Source organism: Panulirus ornatus, chromosome 71 (assembly GCF_036320965.1).
Source record: "Panulirus ornatus isolate Po-2019 chromosome 71, ASM3632096v1, whole genome shotgun sequence".
NCBI classification, from domain to species: domain Eukaryota; kingdom Metazoa; phylum Arthropoda; class Malacostraca; order Decapoda; family Palinuridae; genus Panulirus; species Panulirus ornatus.
Window position 1 is genome coordinate 15566504 of NC_092294.1, and position 23744 is coordinate 15590247.

Sequence of the window (23744 nt, forward strand, 5' to 3'; positions counted from 1 at the left end):
TTAATGGGAGCCTGGTTTTATTAACGGAAGCTTGGTTTTATTAATGGAAGCGTAGTTTTATTGATTGAAGCCAAATTTTATTAATGGAAGCCTGGTTTTATGAATGGAAGCTTAGTTTTATTAATGGAAGCGTAGTTTTATTAATGGAAGCCTATTATTTATAATGGAAGCCTAGTTTTATTAATGTAATCGTACTTTTATAAGTTGAAGCCTAGCTTTTATTAATGAATGCTTAGTTTTATTAATGGAACCCTATTTTTATAGATTGAAGCCTAGCTTTTATTGATGGAAGCCTAGTTTTATTAATGGAAGCCTAATCGTATTATCGGAAGCTTACTTTTATAAATCAAAGCCTAGCTTTTATTAATAAAAGCCTAGTTTTATTAATGAAACTAGTTTTATAAATTGAAGTCTAGCTTTTATTAATGAAAGCCTAGTTTTATCAATGAAGTCTAGCTTCTATTAATGAAACTCTATTCCTATAATTGAAGTCTAGCTTTTATCAATGAAAGCCTAGTTTTAATAATGGAAAACTAATTTTTTAAATTGAAGCCTAGCTTTTATTGATGGAAGCCTAGTTTTATCAATGAAAGCCTAGTTTTATTAATGAAACTATTTTTTTAAATTGAAGTCTAGCTTTTATTAATGAAAGCCTAGTTTTATTGATGGAACCCTATTTTTATGAATTGAAGCATAGCTTTTATTAATGAAAGCCTAGTTTTATTAATGGAACCCTATTTTTATGAATTGAAGCCTAGCTTTTATTGATGGAAGCCTAGTTTTATTAATGGAAGCATATTTTTATAAATTGAAGCCTAGTTTTTATTAATGAAAGCCTAGTTTTATTAATGGAACCCTATTTTTATAAATGAAGCCTAGCTTTTATTAATGAAAGTCTTATTTTATTAATGGAAGCATGTTTTTATAAACTGAAGCCTAGCTTTTATTAATGAAAGCCTGGTTTTATTATTGGAAGCCTATTTTTATAAATTGAAGCCTGGCTCTTATTAATGGAAGCCTAGTTTTATTAATGGAATCCTATTTTTATCAATTGAAGCCTAGCTTTTATTAATGGAAACCTCGTCTTATTAATGGAAACCTACTGATAGATTCCTAAAGTATTAATGAGAATGATTAAAAATCATTACTATACGGTTTATATAAAAAAAAAAAATTGGCTTAGGAATTTTTGTAACTTTATATAGAGATTCTTGTGGTCATTTCTTAAGCTATATCTTGACCAAATTATATGATGATGGCCATGACCTGACTTGAATTGGCTCTGGGATCCTTCCTGTGTGCAGCAGGGGACCGTAAGACATGGTCAGGTCACCAGTCACCCCCACCACCAGGAGGCACCAAAGGGCCTGCCATTGTTGTCTCCGACCCAGATGCGACAGAAGCCCTCCTAGGAACCAGGCCAGGTCAGTACTAGTCTCCTAGAAACCAGGTCTGGTCAGTACTAGTCTCCTAGGAACCAGGTCAGGTCAGTACTAGTCTCCTAGGAACCAGGTCAGGTCATTGCTAATTGTCTAGGAACCTAGCCAGGTCATTACTAGTCTCCAAGGAGCCAGGTCTGGTCAGTACTAGTCGCCTAGGAGCCAGGTCTGGTCAGTACTAGTCTCCTAGGAGCCAGGTCTGGTCAGTACTAGTCTCCTAGGAACCTAGCCAGGTCAGTACTAGTCTCCTAGGAACCAGGTCTGATCAGTACTAGTCTCCTAGGAACCAGGTCTGGTCACTACTAGTCTCCTAGTAACCTTGCCTGGTCAGTACAGGTCTCATAGTGCTCAGGTCAGTATATCCAACTTAGAGGTCAGATCGTGTCATTGCTACCTATTTAGGGTTAAACCAGTTATTATTAGTAGTAGTAATAGTAGTAGTAGTAGTAGTAGTAATATCTTATTGTCATTATTATTATTGTTGTATTAGTAGTAGTATTAGTAGTAATATATTACTATATTATTATTATGATTATTATCATTATTATATCATTATTAGTATTATTATGAGTAGTAGTAGTATTAGTATTAGTATCATTATTAGTAGTAGTATATTATTATTATTATTATTATTATTATTATTATTATTATTATTATTATTATTATTATTATTATTTGTATTATTATTATTATAATTATTATCATTATTATTAGCATTATCGTTATTATTACCATTATTATTATTATTATTATCATTATTATTACTATCATTATTATTATTATTCTCATAAAATCTGGCCTTTTCAGTTATTTAATGACTTAAGGAAATAAAGAAATAAATACTCACAAGAGTATGAGGACTTTGCCAGAGGCTGCCAGTGGCATTAATTATCAGCAGGTAATATGATTACATTAATGATTATTAAGAATCATAATTAATCCTTGATAATCAAGAGTATAATGTGTTACTATTAGTTTACCTTTGTATTTAGCGGGTTGAGTAGTATCATGGTCACCAGAGGCCTCCACTGGCATTAATTTTCAATAGGTGATATTTTGACCACAATGATTATTTACAGATCATAATTGATTTATCATAATGAATGTATGTTATTTATTTCTCTTTAAATCTGGCGGGTTGAGCAGTAGCAGGGAAGGTTACCAAAGGCCGCCACTGGCTTTAATTGTATGTAAATTACCTCCTGACGCTAAATATAATAAAGTAATTATCATTAATTTGTCTTAATTAGTGTAAATTTGTCTTTAAATCTGGCGGGTGTCATTAGTTTGCCATTATATTGAGCGGGTTGAGCACTTTCATAAAGCTGCCAGAGGCCTCCACTGGCAATAATTTTCAACAGGTGATATTTTGACCCTAATGATTATTTAGACATCATAATTAATTTATCATAATGAGTGGATAATATCATTTATCTCGTTAACTCTGGCGGGTTGAGCAATAGCAATACAGGCTACTACCTAAGCCCGCCAGAAGCATTCATTCTATGTCAGTCATCCCAAGGGCGTTAATTACACTAAAGAAATCGTCATTAAATTGGTTAATTATCATTAAATGATTGTCATTAGTGTCCATTTATCCTCAAATGTGGCCTGGGGTACGAGCAGTGTCGGCAGGTGTTGCCTGGCAGCGAGGTGGGCTCACTCAAGATGGCTACCCAGAGGCCTAAGTCACCCCGGCCCAACACCCCGAAGAAAGACGAGGGCAACGAGTCCTTCTGGGACAAGATCGGCACCCTAGGCCGCAAGAAGAAGATCAAGGAAGGTCAGTCGGGTTCCAAGGGCGGGTTGGAATAAGGGAAATAAGGGCGGGAGTGGGGGAAAATAAGGGTTAAAGGGAGCAGGTGGTGTGGGGGGTTCAGTGTTTACATTTGAGGGCTGACTCAACGTGGGGGCAAAAAAGTGCAATCCAACCCCGCCCACTTATAGGGAAATGGTCACAATTTCACTAATTTCCCATGGATCTGGGGGTAATTAGGGGCCATTACCCTCAGAAGATGGCTGTTGTGGTGAAAATTAGCCATTAATTGCCTTGTATATACATAAGGTGGGGTCCAAGGTAGGCAATTGGAGGGGTATATTAATTAGCCACTTTTACCTGCTTAAATGGACTATTTTTTGATGATTAATCACAGAATAGAAGGAAAATTGGTGAGTATTGACCCAGAATTGGTATAGATGTGTCATATAGACCTCTGGGGGTCAGAGGGTAATGGTGGACCAATACGGTTTACGTAGCTATGGAGGAAGTAATTTTGGTCTTATATTCTCATAAATTCAATAAAAGTGTGATAAATTGACCTAAAATAGTCGTAGATATGTCATATAGGTCAGGTTAAAGAGTAGGGTATTGTATGGTTGCGTTCAAACCCGTTACATATTTTTAGACAAACGAGGAACTTGGAATTTATTATCCTATTAATGTATTTTATTATTAGATTTAGTTCCTGAAAGTATTTTATTGTTAGATTTTGTTCCTGAAAAATTTACGTTATAGGTGGGATGGGTTCTAACTAAATCTAACGTTCTTGTAAGTGATCGCTGTGGGTCAAGTAGAGAAATCCCCACACCTCAAAAGTAAAGAATTACCCTACGTACAGGTTAAGATAAGCTATGATAGACTTGGCTTGGTCTAGCGTAGCTCTGTTATGTTAAGAAATAGGTGACGGAGTGAAGTTTTGGTAAATGGCAAGATTAAGGGTGCAGCTTGTGCCCTTTCAATAACCATATCATGCTAAAGTTTTTAGCACTGTCATTTTAACGATACTTTACCATATTGAACCTGATGAATATAATCTTACCTAGGCTGCCTCGTTTTAGGTGAACTGTAATTTTTGCAGAGTTTAGAGAAGTTACAGTTTTGCTTTGTAGAAAGATTTTTTATTTATATCATCCCTGTACTTCAAGGCCTTTTCAATTTTTGACGTTAAATGAATATGAAACACAACCAATCAATATAACGTTATCTTGTTGATTAGACCCATAACATTTCAGCTTTCCCAGAGTGTTTTTACTGGGGATGATTTATATCGAGAATATGGTATGGATAGAGTTTGTCTCTCTCATCGCGTAAGGTCTATTATGTGGATTTATATTTTCTTCCAAGAGCATTTATAAGCACACTGACAAAGCAGTCTTGTAAACTGAGCTTAGAGATTCATGGGTGATTGTAGAGTTGGGATTTACGCAACTGGAAGTTAGGAATGACGACATACTTCTTTTATAAATACAACAGGTTTTAAATGTATATATGCAAAGTGGTATTTAGAGGCATTTTTATTTTGATGCCAAAGTGTGGGTGCTCGTGAGCATATTCACATTTTTTTTTATCATATGGAATCAACAATTAATGAGGCATAACAAGTCTCATGCATGCTTGAGGAAAATAAAACCATGGTTATCAGACCTCCTGTGAGGTCAACTTATGTATGTTTAAGCTAGCCTCATACCATTGACTGCCATTAAGGGCTTAGGATTAAATATGCAATCCTGGGCTAGTTTTCCCTTTAGTCCATGAAAATTGTAGTGTGAGGGTGCACATTTATTTCCTGCCTTTCTTTTCGGATGGAAAACCTGACTGAAACTAGAGTCTGCATAACTACAAATTCATACTAAGTGAAACAAATTGTTTTATGTGACTTTCACCTGTCTGTAGATAGATATGCAACATCAAGTACACATATACCTTTTCCTCAAGAGAGTAGCTACAGTATCATGAACAAGGAAAAATTTTATACCTTAAATATTTTTTCTTGGTGATTTTATAATGCAACATAAAGTTAGATATTATTTTTTCTTTGGAAGATATAAAAACAACTTTTGGTAGTAGGGAGGAATTAGAATAATTATTATGAGACTGAATTGAAAAACTTCATGTTCTCACAGGATAAAAACATGTTCATTGTTTTTGGTTCTTTCTGAAATACTCTTTTCCCCCTTTTGTACTGAAACATCACTGTGGGATGATTTTTGTGATTATCGTTTTGGCTAAAAATGTCCCATTTATCAACAGTGCAAGAAGTACAGGTTGAAGGCAAACATGCAATTGATTCCCCTGGATCCCCGATGTCAGTGGATGTCCCACCAGATGATTACAACTTGGGTGAGTCATTTGATTAGATGTAGATATACCATGATTAAGAAATTTGTAGTTTACCCTTATAATTGCACATAGGGAGTGATTATTTTTACTTGCTTATTTTGAAGACTTATGACACAATACATTGACACTCACCTGCATAACATACTTAAACCAGTATTCCGTGAAAAGTTGTATCTTGTTTCAATAATCCCTTGATACAGAGAAAGTTACATAATGATGTTTTGGTGGTAAAAACAGAATTTTCCTCTCGACAGATGACAATGAGGAAAGATCGATGATAGAACCTAGGTCGTATGATGACCCAAAACTCAAGGAACTCATTGCCATCCTTATTGAGTGGATTAACGATGTGTTGGCACCAGATCGCATTATAGTTAAGCATATTGAAGAAGATCTTTATGATGGGATGGTGTTCCACAAGCTAATAGGTAAGAATATATGTAGATGATATTTATTTCAACTTTTTCTTTTATATTCCATCTCTTCAGGAGGATATACATGTGTATGGTCATGATAATCTTTTAAGATACATAGTGAATTCATTTTGCAAATGTTTATTACGCTTTTTATTTTGTGTGCAGAGCAGATTAATACTTGTTAATGTGATTTGCTTTGTTGAACTTTATTACTATATATAGAGTTCTTTCCTGCTTGTCTCTCCTGCCGTAACATGATAACATTTGGAGTAGAAGAGGAAGCTTTCGTTTATAATACTTGCTTGGCTTTTCATCAGTACCTACTTTTAAAAAAGGAGAGTACAGGAAGGAAGGATTTTCAGCCCCACAGTTCTGCCTTTCTTAGGCACCAGTGTATCTTTCACTGTGTCTAGGGCATATACACCTCAACAGTATTTTTCTATTCCCTGCTGTTGGGGTGTATAAATCCTCGGTACTTTTCTGTTCAGTGCAGCTGGAGCATATGTGTGCTTGACCCCCATTAATGCTTGGAGTGACATCCCACACATTATTTTCTGACAATACAGCCTTATTTTTTTCCACAGACACACATGCATCATTCAGATAATGTGAGTAAAGCATCTAACTCAAAATCAAGGTTTTTAAAAGCTTAAAGCCAATTTTTTACTTCTTGTTTTCATGAAATTTTTCATAACCATCCTTTTTGTCATTATAAATCACATATTTTTCTTAAAAGCTATGACTTGCTTCATTTTATAGTGTGTTTTTCACCTCAGAAACTCTTTGATGATTTCATTTATCCTTCCACTTAATGCCTAGGCTCTTTGGAGACTTTCTTCTATATCTGGAACTTTCTTCATAGGAAAAAATGACATATGTAAACTTTCTCCTCTTCTTGGTGTTACACCATGAAATATTTTCATTTGCTATCCCTCGTGAACTTTGTCAAGGGTGTTTGTAACTTCCAGTATTTTTGTCCGTGCCCGCCTTTTGCAGATGCCTTAAAAAATAGACTCCTTGTCTTTAATGTTGTACCTTTTGAGTGGGACTAAATTTTTTTCCATGTGTATACATACAGAGAGGCTGACAAACAAACCCCTGGATGTACAAGAGGTTACCCAAAGTGAGGAAGGTCAGAAACAGAAGTTGCGTATTGTACTCAATGCTGCCAACCACGTAAGTAGTAGTATCATAACCAAGGAATTTTCTCATAATCAGATACTTGATAGAAACTTTCATTTATTTGATATCAAGTGCTTTTTTAATCATGTTTAAACATCGTTGAATTTGAATAAGCATAATATAGGCCCGTTATTAATGTTGTGGAAATGTAACATCACATTTATGGGAAGTGTATGCTGTATGTAAGTTTGCAGTGGAAGATAGTTATGTATTAGTTAAAAGATATCTTTCTCTAAGAGTCCAGCATAGCTTTTTCATTAGAATATAAAGTGCAGTGATTGTTTATGCCTGTGAACTATCCAGTTATTGGTTGCATGGTCAGTACATACATGCACTTTCTGTCTGTAATATTTGAGTCCTATATGTGGCAACTCTGTGGGAGGAAGGGGCATGGGTACCGTTGGTCAGTTCCATTAACATTTGATTGCTTTATGTGGCAGTTATGTTGGAAGAAGGGGCGTGGGCATCTGTCATTTAATTTCATTAATGTCTCTTGAACAACAACCAGATGGCAACTGGTCATTTGTGTTTGCTTCATTTTGATTCGTAGTCCTAGCTACCTGTGCTAACAGGCCAAAAAGCTGACGTCAGTTTACATACAGAAATCTTGCAATGAGAAGCAGTTATTTGAAGGCCACTGTAGTCATGATGATTAAAGCATTACAGTATTTCTGTATTACTTTAGCGAAGTGAATTCACAGAAGCATCCTGTTTAAGTCATTATTGTTATTAGCATTATTATTTTCTTTTTTAGATCCTTGGACTAAGTCGATATGGACCACACAAATGGTCTGTGGAATCCATCCATTCTAAGAATATTGTGGCGATACTTCACCTGTTAGTTTCTTTGGCCCGCCATTTTAGAGCACCTATACGAATGCCAGAGAACTGTATTATCAATGTTGTTATTGTGCAGGTGAGTTTTGGGTTCCTTAAAAGTATTATTGTGGAATTTGTTGATAATTTGAATATTAGGTTTTTTTTAGCCTTGGGCCATATGCCACAGCTTTTCTTATGTTAGTAATCTTTATTGGATGTTTGCTTGGGCTTTATCCAAGATTTCATGTAGTGAGCAATAACTACGTAAAGAAGAGTCTGATCTAGAGTCAGAAGGTTTTTTTTTTTCTGTGTATATGACCTTGTCTGCACAACTAACTCTCATGTTTAGCAAAATCTAGCTTCAGGTGGGAATTGACATATTTTGATATTTTTCATAATTATTAGCAAGTTGATTTTTCTCCTGTCTGTTCATGTTTGTATTTGCATGCTTGTGGTGTTATTGGACTCAGCTTGCAAATGAGTACACTTTGAGTGAGAAGTCACCGTTGGTTATGCAGTGAGAGAAAAGATAGCTTCGGCAAGTTTGTTTCATTAAAGTACGGTCTAATTGAAACCCTTTGAATTCCATAGCACAACCTTCTGGCTGCAGTTCTAGGAGAGGGGATCCTGTCCTGAGATGATATAATAATGATGAATAATTGTAATAATTTAGGATGACATGAGGAAACTTTCTGTGGTAATGGAAATTTTTGGTTTAAAACGGTCATCAAAAATTTGTAAAGTAAAACTTCATTAATTCACAATTAAGTGGGAAGAAAGCCTATAGTAAGTCGAATAAGATTTAATGTTTTGTCATACATAGTTACTATAAAAAGCAGTTCAGTTCATATATTCAATGGTGATGCTTTTTCCTAATTTAATGGAAAAATGCTCCTTCAAAGCATTAGATGTGTTGTACAGCATCTGTACTGTCATCTTTTTCTCTAGTTTTGTGAAATAAAAGCAGTTCATATACTCGTGAAACTTAGTGGTAAATGTAAATGAATTAAGTTTTGAAGTGCTTAATGTATGGCCAGTACATCAATAAAACAGAACATAGTGTTTACTCAATTTTATATAGATTAAGAATTAGTTATTAAACATGGAAAATATACTTAAATGGCTTAGTGGGAGTGGTGTTTCTTGTTGCTGGAAAGGAGAAACCAGCTGTATGGTAACATTTCTATTAGAATGGCTAAAACTTTTCCCATATTCCACTATGCTTTATGTGTAAAATGTTGTGTACATGCATAGATGCGTTGTTTGAGAAAAGCTTGTAGTGCTGTTTGATTTGCTCGTGTGGAGTTGAGTACCATCCTCCTTATATTTTTGTTTGTATAATGAAACAGAAGCGTGATGGGCAACTCAATCATCGCATTGTGAATGAGGAGCTGACAGGCACATACGATGACTTGGGCCTGAGGTGCGAGCGTGATGCTTTTGACACCCTGTTTGACCATGCACCTGACAAGCTGCAAGTTGTTAAGAGAGTAAGTGTAATGGCTCATTCGACTATCATTGTCATCTCTGGAGAGTAGGTGGTACGTTGCTATTGTAGGAATTTCAAGGTTAAGTTTCAGCTTGTATTTTGTATCATCTGTACTGTGGAGCGGAGGGGGTTACGATATGATCTCTGCTTCCTGTTCATGAAGATGTGGAGATCATAAAATGATGAATTATTGAGATATTTATTATAAAATAAGATGAATTTTTGAGATATTAAAGATTACATGAAATCACATTGACCCAATTACAATGCCCACCATTATTGCTGATACTTATTAGTTTTCCTTTTTCTCTGTAGGTCACAAATCTTTTATTGAGCTATTTTGATCATATGCATTAACATTTTTTTTTTTTTTTTTTTTTTTTTTTTTTATACTTTGTCACTGTCTCCCGCATTTGCGAGGTAGCGCAAGGAAACAGACGAAAGAAATGGCCCAACCCCCCCCCATACACATGTATATACATACGTCCACACATGCAAATATACATACCTACACAGCTTTCCATGGTTTACCCCAGACGCTTCACATGCCTTGATTCAATCCGCTGACAGCACCTCAACCCCGGTATACCACATCACTCCAATTCACTCTATTCCTTGCCCTCCTTTCACCCTCCTGCATGTTCAGGCCCCGATCACACAAAATCTTTTTCACTCCATCTTTCCACCTCCAATTTGGTCTCCCTCTTCTCCTTGCTCCCTCCACCTCCGACACATATATCCTCTTGGTCAATCTTTCCTCACTCATCCTCTCCATGTGCCCAAACCACTTCAGAACACCCTCTTCTGCTCTCTCAACCACGCTCTTTTTATTTCCACACATCTCTCTTACCCTTACGTTACTCACTCGATCAAACCACCTCACACCACACATTGTCCTCAAACATCTCATTTCCAGCACATCCATCCTCCTGCGCACAACTCTATCCATAGCCCACGCCTCGCAACCATACAACATTGTTGGAACCACTACTCCTTCAAACATACCCATTTTTGCTTTCCGAGATAATGTTCTCGACTTCCACACATTCTTCAAGGCCCCCAGAATTTTCACCCCCTCCCCCACCCTATGATCCACTTCCGCTTCCATGGTTCCATCCGCTGCCAGATCCACTCCCAGATATCTAAAACACTTCACTTCCTCCAGTTTTTCTCCATTCAAACTCACCTCCCAATTGACTTGACCCTCAACCCTACTGTACCTAATAACCTTGCTCTTATTCACATTTACTCTTAACTTTCTTCTTCCACACACTTTACCAAACTCAGTCACCAGCTTCTGCAGTTTCTCACATGAATCAGCCACCAGTCATTATTTCTCTGTGCTAAGACTTTTAACATACTTCAGTTTCTTTTATATATGTATGCCATTTCCCACATTAGCGAGTTCACACCAGGCCCCACATACCTTACCATGGTTTCTTCTGACTGCTTTATATGCTTGAAATGTGACAGTCAGTTCTGAACTAGTGTTTAATGAAATGCTCTAGAATACATCCTTGATGTTTGTTTTTTCTGTAGTGTTTTATCCCTTTTTCAGTCTTTGGTGACTTTTGTAAACAAGCAGTTGAACAAGATTAACTTAGAAGTTGGAGAATTGGAAACAGATTTCAATGATGGAGTTTACTTGTGTCTTCTCATGGGACTTTTAGAGGGCTATTTTGTACCTCTTCACCATTTCTTCCTCACACCCAAGGTAAGAATTTATCAACCTTTGTTTTCTTAGTTGTGTTTTGACAGCTTTGAGGGACTGAACATTGTTTGCAAGATGGTTCTGCTTCACAGGAATAGTCAGTGCGTATAACTTCAGTCTATACTTAGTAGTTATAGCTTTACCAAAATGATTTCTCAGATTTTTTTTCTGCCATTGGATAATCACAATTTTAGAATATTACTGAAATCTCTGAAGTATGGCTAACTTGGGTTGATGCATTAGTGATGTATGCACTGTAGATGAATAAGATCAGAGTTACCTAAATTCAACACATTTTTTCTTTGCGAAAAGGGAAGCAGAGTCTCAGTTTTCCCTACAGTAAAAATTTGTCTTTATACCTTGTAAGATCTTCAGTGTTATACTTGTAGATGATATTCAGCTCTAGTGTTTACTAATATAGGTACTGTGGATACGTACATTGTCCTTTGACATCATGGATTTTGTAATGTTAGCTTTCAGGACATACATTGATCTGTTTGTGGATATTACAGTATTTTGGTAATTAGGCATCATCACCTAAAGGTAGGAATAGAATAGAAACTAAGTTTGGATTTTTCTCTGAAAGCTTAGTTCCAGACGCTGCATCATTTAAAGAGAAAAAATGAGCACCTATTAAAGAAGAAAAGATGCATAAGAGATGAAAGAATGGTGATGGAAGTAAAACGAGTGCTGAGGGGGAGGCTAATTAAGAATGTAAGGAAAAAGAAAGACTACTTTTTTTAAGGGGAGGTTGTAATATGTGCTGGTGGTATGTGGGTTTAAACAGGTAGGGTTCATGTGGTTAAAAGTTTTTATTTTCCATCTTATTTCTTATGTCAAGGACATTATTCCCTGATAGTATAGAAAGGTAAAGAAAAAGTATCTGTGGAGGGGATGCTGGGGAGAACATTGTGAGATGCCTCCAAAGAAATGTGGAGCAGCTGAATAATGGAATGAGTATGAGAAGGGAACAAGTATAATAGAGTGCAGTTAGGATTTTGCTTTGACCAGGGTATATCAGAGATTTAGAAAGGACCCCTTTTGTATAAAGGAAACAATATCTCACATGTAGGAAAATTTAATAGGTTTAAAGCTTTTATGGACTTTCCATACTTTCAGACCTTTGAAGAAAAGTTGCATAATGTGTCACAGTCATTTGAGTTGATGATGGATGCTGGATTGGCTAAACCTAAGGCTAGACCAGAAGGTGAGCACAGGAATTTTCATGTTGTTACTCACATGTTTTAGGTTCTATGAATGTCTTCCAGTTCATATTGTCATTACAGTTGGAAAGATTACTAACCCAGGAGTAACTTTATCAGAATGATATTGTAAATATATCATGCAGCTAAACAGATAGGCCTGGTTAAATTGTTGGGACTTATTCTCAAGTAAGCTTCATGTATTATTACCTGTTTCTTCTGTTACCTTATTTACGGAAAAGATTGATAAATGATATAATCTGGTAAATATCATGCAACAGTCATGGACTCCTTTGATTTACTTGTTTGTGAAACACTGTCCTGCATCAGCCCATATTACTCATGAGTAGATAATTTGAAGAGGAGCAGTGTACAAAAATGAAACAGAATAAGATCAAGGAATTGGCATATGCAAAGTAATGAAATGAGAAATAGATATCGAAACTATTTTTACTAGGAGCTTAGTTCATTGGAAAAAGTCAAGTATTTCTCTCAGAATGAGCACTTTTGAAGAGGTTTTCACCAGTTAATATATGAAAAAATATTATACACAATAACATTCAAGAGAGTGAACAGTGAGGGATTAGGAAATCAATCAGAAAAAGGCAAGGTGAAGTATTGTTGTTGTAGTTAAAGAGAAAGTGTATGCAAGGGAGGCATGTAAGGACAGGGACAAGTGGAGTAAAGTCAGGGGTTGGTGAGAGGACGAGCTAAAGAAGGAGTAGCACTACACTTGAAGCCGGAGTTGTGTAAGAAAGTAAAATCTAGACTAATGTTGGGAAAACTGAAAGTGGATGGAGAGAGATGTGTGATCATTGGTGGCTTATACACCTGATCATAAGAAAGATCATGAGGGGCAAGTATTTTGAGAGCAGCTGAGTGAGTGTCAGCAGCTTTGGTGCATGAGACTGAGTATTAGTGATGGGTGATTTAAATGTGAAGGTGAGTAATGTGGCAGTTGAGGGCATAATTGTTGTACATGGGGTATTCAGTGTTGTGAATGGAAATTGTGAAGAGCATGTAGATTTGTGTGCTGAAAAAATTAGTGGTGGTTGGGAATACCTAGTTTAAAAAGAGGGATATACCTAAGTATACGTACATGAGTAGGAGAGATGATCAAAGGGCATTGTTGGATTATGTATTGATTGATAGGCATGTAAAAGAGAGACTTTTGGATGTTAATGTGCTGAGAGGGGCAGCTGGAGGGATGTCTGACCACTATCTTGCGAAGGTGAAGATTTGTAGAGGTTTTCAAAAAAGAAGAGAGAATGTTTGGGGAGAAGAGAGTGGTGAGAGTCAGTGAGCTTGGAAAGGACACTTGTGTAAGGAAGTACCAGAAGAGACTGAGAGTAGAATGGCAAAAGTTGAGAGCAAATGACATGAGGGGAGTGGGTGAGGAATGGGATACAATTAGGGAAGCAGTGATGGCATGTGCAAAAGATGCATGTGGCATGAGAAAGGTGGGAGGTGGGCAGATTAGAAAGAGTAGTGAGTGGTGGGATGAAGAAGTAAAGTTGTTAATGAAAGAGAAAAGAGAGGCATTTGGACTATACTCACAAGGAAGGAGTGCAAATGACTGGCAGGTGTATAAAAGAAAGAGGCAGGAGATCAAGAGGAAGGTGTAAGGGTTGAAAAAGAGGGCAGATGAGAGTTGGGGTGAGAGAGTAACATCATATAAAAATTTGCACTACTTCCTTGTAAGAATCGTTTGAACTGGAAGAGAAAGTAGAAGAGCAAGCTTTGGATATGACAGAGTGAGGCTCTGTGTGGGGAAGAGGGATGTCTAAGTAAAGTGCTTGGCAAAATTATAGAGAGATCATTGTGTTTTTACAAGTGTTAGCATTGTGAAAGTATAAAGAGATCATGATCATGGTATATGTAAGATGTTAGCATAGTCATCCTTTTGTAAGTTATGAGGGCTTACAAAATATAAAGATTTTTTGGATCTATACGCCTCAGGGATTAACACTGAAATTTAACATTTCAGTTTTTCCATGAATGATAAACTTGAGGATAATTTAGTAACAGGGAACACTGCAAGGTAATATGCATTGTCGTACAGAATTTGAGTATTGAGTATTTTGATAATGTTTTTTCTATTTAGATATTGTCAGTGCCAATCTGAATATTAAATGTGTTCCAATAATGTTTGTTCTGTTTTACAGACATCGTGAATGCTGATCTCAAATCTACACTCAGAGTTTTGTACAATCTCTTCACCCGCTATAAGAACACAAATTAGGTTTCACAGTCTCTTGCTGCACAAAATGCAGAGATGAAAAACTGCCAGTTTTGATATGGATGAAGTAATCAGCCATCAGGTGATGTTAGGTTTGTTGATACAGTTGGGGATGGATGCAAACCAGGTACCACTTTTGATAAATGCATTAGATGTTAGTAGAAGCTAGATGAATGTGCCTATTAAATTGTTTATACAGACTCTCTTTAGGAACTAATTGTGTATTTTTTTCTAAACAGACCTTGGTAGAAATGAGTGCCATTTTGTTAAACTAACAAGACACATCTTACAATCTGGGTCAAATTAACTGACATAAGTAAGGTTTTTGAATAAAGAGTAAGGTAAGCATTATATAAAAGGGAAATTAACATCATATAACTGACTTTCTTACTGTCTAGTGAGGACTTACACACAACCAAGTATTTTTGCACAATGTTCTCCAAATGTTCATATGGAAATCTTTAACGTCTGGATGTAAGGGATGTTTTACAAATGCACAATGGACAAGTAGTGAGGTAGAAACACCAGACTGTCATGCTGCTGATTGAAGCATTTACCATTACTTTATTACTTGATAGACAAAAACTTTAAACTGGAATTATCTAGGTGACTTGGAAGATGTTTTGCATGCCATAAATACTACTTGGTAAGGATATTCAGTGTATGTATGGATCATGGTGAAGTGCTTGAAGATTGGTGGAATGCATGCATAGTGCCATAGTGCAAAGGGGATAAATGTTAGTGTTCAAACTACAGAGTCATAAAATTGTTGAGTATTATTGGGAAATTATATGAGAGGGTAGTGAATGAGAGGGTAAAGGCATGTACAAAGCATCAGATTGGGGAAGAGCAGTGTGGTTTCAGAAGTGGTAGAGGTTATGTGGATCAAGTGTTTGCTTTGAAGAATGTGTGAGAAATACTTCAAAAAACAGGTGGATTTGTATGTAGCATTAATGGATCTGGAGAAGGCATATGATAGAGTTGATAGAGATGCTTTGTGGAGAAGGTTTTAAGAACATGGTGTTGGAGGTAAGCTGCTAGAAGCAATGAAAAGTTTTTACCAAGAATGTAAGGCATGTGTACTACTAGGAAGAGAGGAGAGTGATTGGTTCCCACTGAAGGTCGGTCTGCAGTGGGGATGTGTGATGTCTCCATGGTTGTTTGATTTGTTTATAGATGGGGTGGTCAGAGAGGTAAATGCAAGAGTTTTGGAGAGAGGGGGGAGTTTGCAGTTTGTTGGGGATGAGAGGGCCTGGGAAGAGTCGGTTGTTGTTCACTGATGATAAAGCCTCTGGTGGCTGATTTGAGTGAGAAACTGCAGAAGTTGGTGATTAAGTTTGGAAAAGTGTGTGAAAGAAGAGAGTTGAGAGTAAATGTAAATATGAGCAAGGTTATTCATTTCATCAGGGTTGAGGGACCAGTTAGTTAAATGGAGAAAAATTGGGGGAAGTGGTAAGTTATAGATATTTAGGAGTGGAATTAACAGCAAATGGAACCGTTGAAGCAGAAGTGAGTCATTGGGGGGGTTTGGGAGCAATGAAGAATGTGTGGAAGGAGAGAACATTATCACAGAGAGCAAAAAATGGGTATGTTCGAAGGAATATTAGTTCCAATGATACTACATGGTTGTGAGGCATGGGCTATAGATAGGGTTGTATGGAGGAAGGTGGATGTGTTGGAAATGAAATGTTTGAGCACAATATGTGGTGTGAGGTGATTTGATCGAGTAAGTAATGAAAGGGTAAGAGAGATGTGTGGTAATAAAGAGACTGTGGTTGAGGGAGCAGGAGAGTGTTTTGAGATGGTTTGGACATATGGAGGGAATGAATGAGGAAAGATTGATGTGTTAGAGGTGGAGGGATTGAGTGAAAAATATTTTGAGCGATCGGGGCATAGAGTGAATTGATATGATGTTTAATACTGGGGTCAACATGCTGTCAGTGGACTGAACCAGGGCAGGTGAACCATGGAAAGGTCTGTAGGGCTGGATGTGGATAGGGAGCTGTGGTTTCAGTGAATTACACATGACAGCTAGAGACTGAGTCTGGATGAATGTGGCCTTTTTTGTCTTTTCCTGGTGCTACCTCACTGAAGTTGGGGTAACGATGCTCTTTCCCGTGGGTTAGGGTAGCGCCAGGGATGGACAGAGGCAAGAAAGTATGAATATGTATATGTGTGTATGTATATTTGCATGTGTGTGTTTGTGTTTATGTATATATATGTGTATATGAGTGGATGGGCGATTCTTCATCTGTTCCCTGGCACGGGAAATGGTGATCAAGTATATTAGAAAAAAATACTACTTTTGTAAAACTTGACATCGTATGCAGTCAGTTGTATTAAGAACGCTTAATGCCAGGAGAGCAAAGTCATCGCATGTATTTTGAATAGCATATATAGTAATGGTATTTAACCAGTAACATGATGAAAGTGATATTCAAGAAATTTTACTTGTCTCCATGATAGTAAAATATTTACATATATTTTGAGAGATTGTTTAACATGTAATATGATATGATATGCAAGTGCCTCAAGGTGCCTCAGACTCTGATTAACATAGAGATGTTATCCCCAGAGAATGCAGTTACCTATGTCCTTATTTAATTATCTGTACTTTTATGGAAATTTGTTAGCAATAAGATATTACCAGAAAGGGAGAGCTTACAGATGTTCTCTGTGTTGAAAGCTTTAATGTACAAGTGTTCATAGGAAGGAAGACGGTTTCTATATTTTCAATGTTGTTCATAAATCTCACAATAGAAAGCATTATTATGTACTTTTCCTTCAAGTTAAATTGTGTTCTTAATAATTATAGTTTATAGTCTTCAGTACTTCTGAACATAAAGTCTAACTGTAGGTTACGAAATGATTTTTGCTGGTTTATTTTATAACTGCTGTCACATAGATTTTCCTGTCAAGTCATTAGAATTTTAAGTAATAACTGTATTAATTTTACCCAATATGCATAAACAGGCACGAGCTGTAATGTTTCTTCACTATTTTTAGTAAGTGATGTTCCATTATATTAGGCTGTCAGTGTTTCTGATACATTCACGGTGCTTTGACTCATGAATCTTTCATCCTTACATGCAATGGGTGTTTATGTTTAAGGTGTAAGAAACTAATATTATTTACTAATTCATGATTATATCAATTTATTGCCAACTAATTTCCAATTGAATTTGGTCTGTAGTATGGCACTGTTGATCCTCATGACGTGCCTTTTTATGCCTTTTCAAGACTGTCATTTTAATATGCTACTATCAACTGAGTTCCTAGTTCCATGAGTTGGATCAGGTGCATATTCCTTGTCAGCTTATTCATACACATCCTCAGTCAGTGTCTATTGTGTGTAACTGAAATGTGAACATGCTTGCTAAACAGAGTAGATCTCCAGTCAAGGTATCCATTTGATGAAATCATTCAAAGTTCACTTGTTTAAAATTTCTGCTTTTCATGGTTATTCCTGTACTTTTTCCTGTACTCTGCTTTTGCCGTGACATCCAGCAAGCATCCAATTAATAGGATTAAGTGAAGGGAAGGCATATTACACTGAAAAAATAGTACATACTATTCTTGGAGTAGAACTTTATCACCCATTAAGAAATAATGAATGTGTATTGTATCCAAGAAACTAAGCAAGCGGGAACTAGACTTTATAAAGCAAGTAACTCGTCCGGAAATGATCAAGAATATTTCCAAACATTTTTGTACATGTCCGGGACTAGCAACTACAATCTCCCAAACTTTGTTACCAAGCAAAAACTACTCATCAGTAACTTCTACATACATCAGTGTATGTTCCGAAAATGGTTGATTGCTACCAAGCAGAAACTAGATCATCAGCACCTTCTACATACATCAGTGTCTGTTCCAAAAATGGATGATAGATGTGCAAGACATGCCTCCTACCTCTCTTGTTGCCTTAACCTCAGCTGTGCCTTATGCAACCCCCAGAACTATACATAGAGCTTTTTATTGTTTTATGCAGTGGGAGATAGCGACGCTATTTCCTATGTGGTGGGGTAGCGATAGGAATGGATGAAGGCAAGCAAGTATGAATATGTACATGTGTATATGTCTGTGTATGAGCGTGTATGGGTGTTTATGTGTATATGAGTGGGTGGTCCATTCTTCGTCTGTTTCGTGGCGCTACCTCGCTGACGCAAGACACAGCAACTACCTATGATAAAACAATAAATAGATAGATATATATTTATTTATTTATTTATTTTACTTAGTTGCTATCTCCCACTTTAGCAAGGTAGCGCAATGGGTGGCGACGGGAATGTATGAAGGCAGCAAGTATGATTATATACATGTGTATATACATTTCAATATAATATATTTATGTATATTACCAATAACTGGTTTCAGAAACCACTCTAGAAAAACAGAAACACCACAGTTCAGTCATAAATGTTTAAAACATTATGGGTTCATTGGAAAGATTGATATCCATTATAAAAAGAAACCCATAACTTGAGTGCAGCTCGTTGCCAAAAATTCAGACTGGAGATCTACATGTATAAGCACTTTTTACTGTTTCACTTCAGGTACTCGATTGACACTTCATTCGAGACCAGCCTCTAAAACTTTAAAGACTTTATGTCTCACAGTTTGCCCAGGTGTTCATAGATATTTTTTAAAGTGATGTTCCATTGTTGGAGCCTTATGCATCTTCATTGTTTCAAATTACTGAACCATAGCAAATGTTGTAATAGTGTCTGCATATGTCTGTAAGGTTGTGAGTCATCCTTGCCATTGTTTGCTCGATTTCAATGTTTTGTGTTAGTTGTGAAATTACAAGTACCTAACTACATGATACTTTTCAAAAGTGCAAAAGAAAGTCACCAAATATTATTTCAGAATAAATCAAAATATATTTTGTAGAAATTAATAAAAAAATAAATGCCTTTGTTGGCTTCAGTTAGGTCATATTAAACTTGAGAATTTGATTAAGTATTGCCATGAGACATAATATTTGTATGAACTTTGTTTCATTAGTTTATTATGTTATATACAGTGAATAATAGATGGAGCTAACAAAAACTGTAGGCCTTGGCCCATTTTGCAACTGATCAAATAAGTCATAATTTTAAAGTACCTTTGTCAGAGAAATTCACATATTGCATGTATATAGTTTAATCAATATATTTATAGTTATATTAATTTTAGCATTTTTTTTTTAATTTGAAAAGGCAGTAGAAATCACCCATACTGGAAGAAATGAAGTTTTAGGTGCAGGAATGTCAAATGTCCAAATGCTATCATCATGGTAAGTGATTCATGACACTTATTCTATTAAGTTCAGTCTTTAGTAAGGCTGGATCCTGTACGATGGTTTCAGAGTTGTTTTTTATTTTGTAGTCGTACAAATTAAGGTAGTCGTATGGTAAACAGTGCACCAGAAGTATGTACTATTAGCAAAATTGGTTCATGTATTATCATTAGTAATCTCACAGTAATATGGTCCCAGGGTTCACTGATAGGACACAGTCAGTATTTTGTTAACCTTAGTAAGCCAAGACCTGGCATCATCTTGGGTTTCAAACAAGGTAATCATAGGTATCTATCCAATGCTGCAAAACCTTAAGTAGTCTTATTGGACTCCACCTGCTTATGGTTGTGCTGTGAATGAAGTCAAATTTCAGCAAGATTGTACCATCAGAGTACAATCTTGTCAAAGAACTCTCTCCAAAGTGGTTCACCCTTTCCCTGCTGCTAATTGTAGCACAGCTTTGAAGTTCCTGGAAACCTTGTTGAAATGGTCCTTGGGTTTTATAATGATAAATAATAATCATTAAGTATGCTGTGGAAACAGTATTAAAACATTAATGTGGCAGCCTCATTGGAAATTTTGTACTTGTTTCATGGTCAGTGTGTGTGACGCATTGAATAATAATTAATAAGAATGCTATGTGTTGAATGTAGTGTGCCATAAGCACACTTCTTAAATGCTTGTTATTTTTTCATAATATTAAAACAAATATGATTGTTTCGGTATCCTTTACACGTATTTAATTTGTTGAAATGAGCCAAGTAACATTTTTGACATTTTCCTGAAAGGACGTCTTGCTTTAAAAAAGTTCATCGTAACTTCCAGTTTAGTGCCAAAGTTTGCAAGTGTTGTAGTAACTTTGTATAGATTGCTTAGACAATCATAACCAAGATCTCAGAATTCTTAATAACTCCAGTACATTATGATATACAAACTGTGAAGTAATATAGTTCATCAGGTGCCTTTCTATGCCTTCTAATAACAATAAAATCTTTTAACAGTTCTGTGAAGTTATTGTTCCATATCTTGTTCAGCTTATATCCTCTGTGATACTTGACTAGTTTTGCGATAGTCTGACCACCCAGTTGCCCTGAAAAAAATTGTCTGTTGCATATACAACTGTATTACAAAACCTTTAGATTCCTCTCTAGAAAGAACTACTAAGCAGCCAGTGTTTCGTAGAAATATTCCAGGCACAGATCTTGGGAGGCAGCCAAATACCTGAGCTGTACCTTAATTTATGCAGATGCTTTAATGAAAACACCATCAGTGGGCCCCACCATGTACTAGCATGCTCCTGCCTATCAACTCTCTCATTGTAGCAAAGCTGATAATGAGCTTTCCTTAGTTGTTTCACTCTCACTCTCTCATTAAATCCGGCATTAGTGTGCATACAGTAGTCGTTCCCATATTGGGATTTATAATTTTCTGTAATAGTTTGCACATTCTACCTCCTTCCATTACTTTATAAAAATGTAATGATTTCCATGCACTTCCATATTTGTAAAATGTAAAATGTAAAAAGTAGGGAGGTAATAACTAGTAGTGATGAAGTGGGATACTTGTAGGGAAGTAGTGCAGATGACTGGGAGATTTATAAAAGAAAGCAGCAGGGGGTCAAGAGGTGAAAAAGAGGGCAAATGAGAGTTGGGGCGAGAGTATCATTAAATTTCAGGGAGAATAAAAAGATGTTTTGGAAGGAGGTAAATAATGTGCATAAGACAAAGAACAAATGGGAACATCGGTGGAGGAGGCAAGTGGAGAGGTAGTAACAAGTAGTGATGGTGAGTATTTTGAAAGTTTGTTGAATGTATTTGATAATAGAGTGGCAGATATAAGGTGTTTTAGTCAGGATGGTATGCTAAGTGAGAGGGTCAGAGAGAATGGTTTAGTAAACAAAAAAGAGGTAGTGAAAGCTTTGCAGAAGAAGAAAGCTGGCAAGACAGTGGGTTTGGGTGGTATTGCAGTGGAATTTATTAAAAAAGGGGGGTGAGTGTGTTGTTGCTTGGTAAGGATGTTCAATGTATGTATGGATAATGGTGAAGTGCCTGAGGATTGGCAGAATGCATGCATAGTGCCATTGTACAAAGGCAAAGGGGATAAAGGTGAATGTTCAAACTAAAGACGCATAAGTTTGTTGAGTATTCCTAGGAAATTATATGGGAGGTTATTGATTGAGAGGGTGAAGACATGTACAGAGCATCAGACTGGGGAAGAGCAGTGTGGTTTCAGAAGTGGTAGAGGATTTGTGGATCAGGTGTTTGCTTTGAAGAATGTTTGAGAAGTATTTAGAAAAACGGATGGATTTGCATGTAGCATTTATAGATCTGGAGAAGGCATATGATAGGGTTGATAGTGATGCTTTATGGATGGTTTTATGAGTATATGGTGTGGGAGGTAAGTTCCTAGAAGCAGTGAACAGTTTTTACCAAGGATGTAAGGCATATGTACAAGTAGGAAGAGAGGAGAGTGATTGGTTCCCAGTGAACGTCGGTTTGTGGCAGAGGTGTGTGATGTCCCCATAGTTGTTTAATTTGTTTATGGATGAGGTAGTTAGGGAGGTAAATGCAAGAGTTTTAGAGGTGGACGAGTATGCAGTCTGTTGTGGATGAGAGGGCCTGAGAAGTGAGACAGTTGCTCGCTGATGATACAGCACTGGTGGCTGATTTGCATGAGAAACTGCAGAGGTTGGTGACAGAGTTTGGAAAAGAGTTTGAAAGAAGAAAGCTGAGAATAAATGTGAATAAGAGCAAGGTTATTATGTTCAGTAAGGTTGAGGGACAAGTTAATTTTGATGTAACTTTGTGAGAAAAATTGGAGGAGGTGAAGTGTTTAGATAACTGGGAGTGGACTTAGCAGCAGATGGAACCATGGGAGCAGAAGTGAGTCATAGGGTGGGGGAGGGGGCGAAGGTTCTGGGAGTGATGAAGAATGTGTGGATGAAAAGAACATTATCTCAAAGAGCAAAAATGGGTGTTTGAAGGAATTGTAGTTCCAACAATGTTATATGGTTGCGAGGCGTGGGCTATAGATAGGATTGTACAGAGGAGGGTGGATGTGTTGGAAATGAAATGTTTGAGGACAGTATGTGTTGTGATCAAGAGAAATGTGTGATATTAAAAAGTGTGGTTGAGAGAGCAGAAAAGGATGTGTTGAAATGGTGTGGATATACGAAGAGAATGAGTGATGAAGGATTGACAAAGAGGATATGTGTCAGAGGTAGAGGGATCAAGGAGAAGTGGGAGATCAAATTGGAGGTGGAAGGATGGAGTGAGAAAGATTTTGAGCAATTGGGACCTGAATATACAGGAGGATGAAAGGCGTGCAAGGTACAGAGTGAATTGGAACGATGTGGTATACTGGGGTTGACGTGCTGCCAAGGGACTGAACCAGCGTATGTTGAGAGTAAATGTGAATAAGAGCAAGGTTATTAGGTACAGTACGGTTGAGGGCCAAGTCAATTGGGAGGTAAGTTTGAATGGAGAAAAACTGGAGAAAGTGAAGTGTTTTAGATATCTGGTAGTGGATTTGGCAGCAGATGGAACCATGGAAGTGGAAGTGAATCATAGGGTGGGGAAGGGGGCGAAAATTCTGGGAGCGTTGAAGAATGTGTAGAAGTCGAGAACATTATCTCAGAAAGCAAAAATGGGTATGTTTGAAGGAATAGTGGTTCCAACAATGTTATATGGTTGCGAGGCGTGGGCTATGGATAGAGTTGTGCACAGGAGGGTGGATGTGCTAGAAATGAGATGTTTGAGGACAATATGTGGTGTGAGGTGGTTTGATCGAGTAAGTAATAATAGGGTAAGAGAGATGTGGTAATAAAAAGAGTGTGGTTGAGAGAGC

At 36.8% G+C, this 23744-nt stretch overlaps 1 protein-coding gene across 1 annotated transcript in view; it reads left to right on the forward strand.

Annotated features, from left to right (window-relative positions):
* Nucleotides 1-20898, forward strand: part of parvin (beta-parvin) — a 27351-nt gene extending 6453 nt beyond the window's left edge. Inside the window, 10 exon segments of the mRNA XM_071660429.1 lie at nucleotides 1308-1455; nucleotides 3089-3222; nucleotides 5470-5559; nucleotides 5814-5987; nucleotides 7054-7151; nucleotides 7912-8073; nucleotides 9326-9466; nucleotides 11024-11179; nucleotides 12296-12383; nucleotides 14544-20898. Coding sequence (XP_071516530.1) covers nucleotides 1308-1455; nucleotides 3089-3222; nucleotides 5470-5559; nucleotides 5814-5987; nucleotides 7054-7151; nucleotides 7912-8073; nucleotides 9326-9466; nucleotides 11024-11179; nucleotides 12296-12383; nucleotides 14544-14620 — 1268 coding nt within the window. The 3' untranslated portion in view covers nucleotides 14621-20898.
* Nucleotides 20899-23744: the final 2846 nt, after the last annotated feature.